The sequence below is a fragment of the Cyprinodon variegatus genome, unplaced genomic scaffold (assembly GCF_000732505.1).
Source record: "Cyprinodon variegatus isolate N-32 unplaced genomic scaffold, C_variegatus-1.0 Scaffold98, whole genome shotgun sequence".
Lineage (NCBI taxonomy): Eukaryota > Metazoa > Chordata > Actinopteri > Cyprinodontiformes > Cyprinodontidae > Cyprinodon > Cyprinodon variegatus.
In genome coordinates, this window is record NW_015150551.1 from 1,367,788 (window position 1) to 1,374,778 (window position 6,991).

At 38.1% G+C, this 6,991-nt stretch overlaps 1 protein-coding gene across 2 annotated transcripts in view; it reads left to right on the top strand.

Annotated features, from left to right (window-relative positions):
- The window catches only part of kcnh8 (potassium channel, voltage gated eag related subfamily H, member 8), an 82,384-nt gene that overhangs the window by 65,866 nt on the left and 9,527 nt on the right, over positions 1-6,991 (top strand). For both annotated transcript variants that reach the window (XM_015374123.1, XM_015374124.1), the window contains 2 exons: positions 410-624; positions 6,495-6,778. In XM_015374123.1, coding sequence (XP_015229609.1) covers positions 410-624; positions 6,495-6,778 — 499 coding nt within the window. The remainder of the gene's footprint in view (positions 1-409; positions 625-6,494; positions 6,779-6,991) is intronic.

A 6,991-nucleotide genomic window follows, 5' to 3' on the forward strand; every position in this document is an offset into this window, starting at 1 on the left:
ATATATATATATATATATATATATATATATATATATATATATATATCCATTTATGGTAACTTACAGGTCCAAAAATGTCCCAAGAGAGCTTTTATATTTATCTACATGAATGATGGACTTGTAATGCTTGTGAAGAAGTCCCAAAAATACCAGATCATGCTTCATACAGTAGTGGTATAAGGTTCCCATTTGAATCATAAAAAATGGCCCACATCATGCCTTATCATCAGTGCCAAGTTCTTTCAACCAAATTATTTCCTTTAAAGTAAATTTAAAGAATGAAAGATAGGTATCATACATGTTTGCATTAGTGCTACACAGCCTGCATCTTGAAACCCTTTTATTAGAGTGAAAACATTTTGAAGTGGCCCCCATAGCTAACCCTCTTATCATGTCTCTCTCTGAGCAGGTAAGGGTGACCTGATTGGAGCGAACTTGTCATTAGACAACCGCGTCATAAAAACCAACGCAGATGTGAAAGCCCTGACCTACTGTGACCTGCAGTGTATCAACCTGAAGGGGCTCTATGAGGTGTTGGACCTCTACCCTGAATACTCTCACCATTTTGTCCAGGACATCCAGCGGGACCTCACGTACAATCTGAGAGAAGGACATGAGATACACGTGAGTACATCCAACCAGTAGGGAGTTGATTAATAAACGTACCAGAGGCACTTCCAAGATGCATGAGGATTTGTTTATGTTGTCTCTGCTGCTAATAAAATAGTTAAAACTAAATCAGATTTTTTTAAACGGTTTCTATGTGATCTTTATATCCTTTGTCAGTAGTAGTTTTGCCCACATATATCTTCTCACAAGGAAACCGCAATTTATTACAATCTATTTTTCCGATTAAAAGTCAATTTACCCATTTGAAGCCCATGTTGCAAACCACAGTAAAATGTTGGAACTATAATTATTTCCAATGATAAATGTAAAGAATTGACTTTGTGGTAGGGTAAAATATTTGGTCTTGTGGGTTTCTAATAGTAATGACTGGTGGGTGTGCATGTGTGTGTCTGTACTTCTTTTATGATTCTCATTTTAAAGTTGCATATCAATTTTCCATGTGAACTAATTGGTTGTTAAAGTTCAGCTTAGGCACAACAAGTGTGAGAGATCATTGTTTGGGTTATTAGCTGAGCCTAATGGAGAAAATATAGGGCAGTGTCTTAAGATTTTGTAGAAAGAGGCCAAAAAATAGCTGAGATAGTTGGCCCTGCTCTGCTGCTGTGTTTTGGTAATTACTCTCAGGTGTTATATTCTGTTGCACAAACACAAATCCTGTGTACACGCAAATACAGTACACACACTGGCAATACATGCTGCAGGGCTTTTAGGTGCAGCTCATCTGCAGAGGGACAGCCTAAATCTCAGCACTCAGTAAATGAAGATAGGTGGAGGCACCTGAGGATACAGGACTGTTTGAGTGGTGCTGTTCACTTTGCTCTTTCGGCTATTACATAGTAGCACCAGGATATTGTAGGGAATACATTTCCTGCAGCACCTCAGTGTAAGCGGCACAGTTATTTGTTACGTTCCTCTACACAGTTTGGAAAATAACTGAGCAAAGATCCCTTCGAAATTGCTCCCGCAGAAAGAGAAGCTGTGATACAAAACCAACATGTTGTTTGCTGGATCCATTGAGCATTTATTACCTGACTGTCAACAGCAGGAGATGAGTCTCAGGTACCAGCTCATTATTTACAATGCCCTGCAAAGATTATAACACTTCAACTTTTCTATAGTGGGTGGAGTAGATTAACACATGTACTTCTTTAAAATTGTAATAATAGCCAGTTAAATCTCAATACAATACAATATCTACAATACAAAAAAAACAAAAAACATTTTTTGTCAAAATGTTGCTTTTTAGTGTCAATCTGCAGGTGCAGGGAATTAATATCTTGACTGTCTAAATATATGACAGTCAATGTAATAATATTAAATAGAAGTTGTATAAGGATCCAAGCTGGGAGAAAGTCACTGTATCCAAACTATGGTGTTTCCTCCTGCAGAGTAGTGAGCATAAAACCATGAAAACATAAAAGATAATAACAAGCCCTCACACTCCAGTTAAGTTTACATGAAAAGGAAATTGTATATTTTTTCTATATACCGGTAACAAGAAAAGCGAGAGTACTCTCTTTAATTATTGGTTGTGCATAAGAGTAATTACATATTTACTGTATTTATAATTAATTATATAAAATGTTAAACATTTTGCAAAGAATGTTGCATCATGAGTAAAAAAAAGATAATTTAGAAATGATGATGCAACATCACTACACATCAGTACACAGCTTACTGCTTAGACAGAAGGAATGGAACATAAACTCTAAGCATTATGGTGACTGAGTGCTGCAAATGCTGTGCCAATGCATAAAGTCAAAGCAAGTTGAAAAAGTCCTGCCGAAGCAGAAATTAAACTAGCAAATTAAAGATTTAGACTAGTGAAAACAAAAATAAAAACCTAACCACACAAAAGTAATTTCAAGGAAAAGAAGAAAGGCTGTAACCAAAGAAAATGAAGAGATGCAAAGAGAAAACACTGGAAAGACCAAACCCACTGCAAAAGCATGATGCTAACACTCAAATACACAAAACACATGCAAAGGGAAAATGCTTTAGGTAGCAAAACCAGCTGCCAGTGAAGGGAACTAAAAAGCAGGTGTGGAATAAATGGAAGTGCTCCAGACCACGAGGAGGAGACGACTATAGACACATATGGGACCAGACTGTCAGTAAAGACTAAAAAGGGTTGGTCAGGGAGGTTAAGTGTTTTAAAAAATATCCAACTTTTGTTTCTTCTCCCCAAATGTTCTCTGGTCTCATAGCTCTGGTTTCATAGCCATGCATTTCCTGCGTCTGCTATGGTCTGGTCGAATTTGAGCTAATAATCGTCCTCCCCTAGCAGTCTAGAGCACTCCCATTATGTGGAGCTAGTAAGTCACTTTTCTTATCTTGTGCTCTTATCTTGTGCTACTTGCATCATATTCTCTCTTTGCATTTGTTTTGTGTATTAGCATAATTTATGTATTTGCGTCATGTTTGCTCTTTGCTGCTCTATGTTTTTTGAGATTGCAGTATTTCTTCTTTCCAGCATTTTTTATATACATTTAATCATGTGAATATCTTGAGCATGTGAACCAAAAGAATATTCTATTCTCTATCAATCACCCATCAACCTTATTTTATGTAACCACAAAAAGAAAATAGAAGGGGTTAACAGGCCTTAAGGTTTAGGGGAGGGTGGGGCTTGGTTTGGAACTAATGCTGTGTTGTGCAGTTTTACCAGAGGATTGGGAATATATTAAATAACTAGAACTGGAAGTTATAGCTAATTAATAGGTTAGCGAAAATGAGTCTAAAACCAATTAATGATTATTAGTTAAATGATTATAACTCTAATTTGCTTACTCACCAAGGTTCTTAGTCTTGGACTTCTGGATTGGCTGTTAGAATCCAGGTGTTTTCACCAATTTAGTAATTTACTATAGCTATCAGCGGAGTTATTAATCACCAACCAATGAAATTGTCTCTGTACATTGAAATGTTAACCAAAGGATGATGGATCTGGCCAGAGTGATAAATCGTTCACCGCATAAAATAACCACAAAAGATCACAGGTTAAAACACAATTGGACCTATATTAGTTAATAATCCATATCAAAGTATTACTGTATCTAATACATACACGTACACTTAGCACTACTAAAAATAAGAACAAGTAAATAAAACCAAACAAAAGGGGAGTTAAGAGTCTGCTCAAGAGTCTCTAAGGGACATTCAAGTTTTTAGGCTCATTGCACTCAAGTTGTCTTTTAAAAATAGCATCAGATAAATGTGAATAACCCTACTGCATACGCATTAAGTCTTTCAAACACTGAAAACTGAACAAGGACTCAGAAATACATGAAAACGTTGTGATGTTGGACAGAAAGGGTTAGTTCGGCTGGCACAGGACATGCAGCTCCGGGGCAGGGCAGCTAAAACAAAAAGGTTAGAGAACTCACAAAATGGCTGCTTCCATAGCAATGAGTTGCTTGGAGCTAACGATGCAAGCCAGTCCAACCATAGAGGCCTTAATCATGGACTTGTAATTCAAACAAATTTTAAAAAAGGAAATCAAGCAGATGGTAACACACAGCTTAGACTGTTCAGTCAGGCTCATTGAGCATTAGCATTCACCATCAACAGTTGTTCTTTCAAAACAAAAAACAAAGAACGCATGTAAAAAAATATCTATTCTACCTATCGCTCACCCAAGCAGAGTATCATTAGGCATCAGATGAAAAGAGGGGAAAGGGGGTTTATTTGTTGGCTCAGTGGAGTGGATGGACAGGGGTTTTGGTTCAGTCCCAGAGCCCCACTTGTTTGGTTCAGGAACAGTTCATCCAACAAGTAGAGTAGCCTTGGCCAGGGCTTCCTCTTAAGGTGTCAGATAGCTTATAGCAGCTATAGCAGCTCACCACAGCTCCAAACAGTAGCCAAACCATTGCATCAAGGACTGGCGGTTTCACAGTTCAAGGTAGCGGCAGGACCAGTGTGGCATGGTTCAGTGGCTCCTAGTGGCTCCTCACCACAACAGCAAGTGGGCCTGGCTGTTCCGTGGACTGAACAGAACTGGGTAGTCTTCTCATCTGGTACAGCAGATGGGTTTACAAAACACTGCGTTCAACTTGGCTTAAAATGCTGGAAAAACAAGACAATATGTTCAGTTCTTTCTGAATAGCAGGCAGTGTGCAGTCCCACTCGGTCTAACAAGCATAGATTTGGCTGCCATGGAAGTTGCCTCAGCTGACCCCAATGTCTCAGCAATAACTTGTGCAATGTATAATGTGCAGTTACTATTTGATACCCTGTGAAAAAACCTGTGTCTCTATATCTGATACCCAGTGCAATTACTATATATACATATATGAATATAAATATCCATCTATATAAATATCCATGTAAACACCCTGTGCAATAACCCCGTATAGTGATCCTACTCCTTTGACTATTTGGGATGATGTATCAAGTACTGTGAGATCGATAAAGTCAATCAATCAATGAATCAAGTCCCCCCTATCGATGCCATCTTGAATGTAGTGTAAAGCACTCTATCGATGCCAAAGAGCCACAGGGAGGTAAGCGCAGAGTGGGTGTCTGCTGCTTAAGTAATCTCTGTTGAAGCGATGTGACTTCCCTCTAATTTCATTAACATTTTACCCTCAACAGCTACCTTTTATTATTCTCTGAATTCAAACCTAATAAGTTGGAGTGACATTTTCCCTGAGGTATAACCATTCCAATTTTTAGTCTGCAGACCCTAGTAATTCTCCATTGGGACTTTGGCCACTGTTTACAGCATACCAATGACAAAAAACACTGTTCTGGGTCTTATTCTGTGTATATACACAGAATAACATATAAAATACATGATCCATCATTACAAGAATTGTCTGAATCACTAACTTAATGCGCTCTACATGATAGAGAACTGAGCAAACAGCCAAAGTAGCAAATTACAATTCAAGTAGTCTTGAAGTCAGGTACCACCAACTTTTTGACTCGTAATTCTGCCTTTAGGGGCATTATAGCTTAAATTCACGATTTGTAAGTTGTAAACTTCCGAAGACAAATAGAATGCACCATTAATCATGCCAACCTTTGAATTAACACAGGGGAGTCCTTGAAGAAAAATTGTTCAAAATGTGAACTGGGGATGAGATTTCATTCCTTGCATTACAACATCACTTGACAAACAGCCAAGCCTACAATCGAAAGCTAAGATCTCAGAATATTTGTGAGTCAGAATGGCACAAAGTTCAGAGCTATATTCAATTAAGAGTGTTTCCCTTTGACTGAACATAAGCTATTATCCAAGGAGGAATGAGCTAAATTTTCAGACTCCAGATGTGCAAAGCTGATAGAAGTGGGGGGCTTTTTCTGACTCTTTTTTTTTCTAGAAAAATATTTAAATATTATAATATATCATCATCTTTCAACTTCACAGATCCTCTACTTTATGCTTTTCTATCCCACAGCTCCCTGTAGATTTATTGATGTTGGTGGTTGTAAAAAAAATAAAAGATAAAAATGTTAGAGAGGTATTAACAATTCTGCAAAACTCTGGCTAAGCTAAAACTAAAGGTTTGAATAATTCAAAAGGATTTGTCTGGCAGGTCCTTCTCCAAAGATTTCTGTTGGGTTTCTCTCGGCAGGAATCTTCCTTCACTCACAATTTTTACAGCAAGCGTCCTTTTATTATAGTTGTCATGGGAAAGTGGATATTAGAAAGCTATAAATTATTTGTGAATTTGTTCCAGTCATTAGCTGCAGAAAGACGATAGAGCTATATTTTTTATGCAGTGAAGCTGCTGAGGTATTTTATAAGAAAACCCATTTACCTGTTTCAGACATTGACCTCATAGTAATTGTATTCCTTCCTGTGAAGAATATCTCCCAGCCCTAACTGGAAACTTACCATTCTTTCATTTTTGTTCCAGGCTGGGGGAAGAAGAAACGGGCGTGTGGTCCAAGGTCGACCCACAGTTAGTGAGGCCCAGGAAGGACATGAAGGGGGTACAGATGAGGAGGAACCTGACAACACTGAGTCTGTTTCTCTTCTGACCGAGCACCATCGAGCCGAGAATCTAAAGGACGCCGTTGGGAGGTCTCCTCTCCGGCCATCCCGCCATAAGACCATCACCCACTGCACGGGTCGGTCTCAGAAAAAACAACAACAGGAAGTTACAGCAACTACACTAGACCCTTCCAACCTCAGCCCTAGGTGTGTTTGAATGCCACTGATTTTTCCATCAGAGCATATTCACCTTCAAAATGTTGTTTATTTTATTATACATAAAGCACACAGTGAGGTTTAACTATAACTCAACGAATGCACCAAGGAGTAGATTTACTTCCTTTTAGTCCTTGCCTGAATTATAAATTTCTTTTTCAAACTTTTATGTCAATATTAAAGCTTGGAGGTTTTATATATATA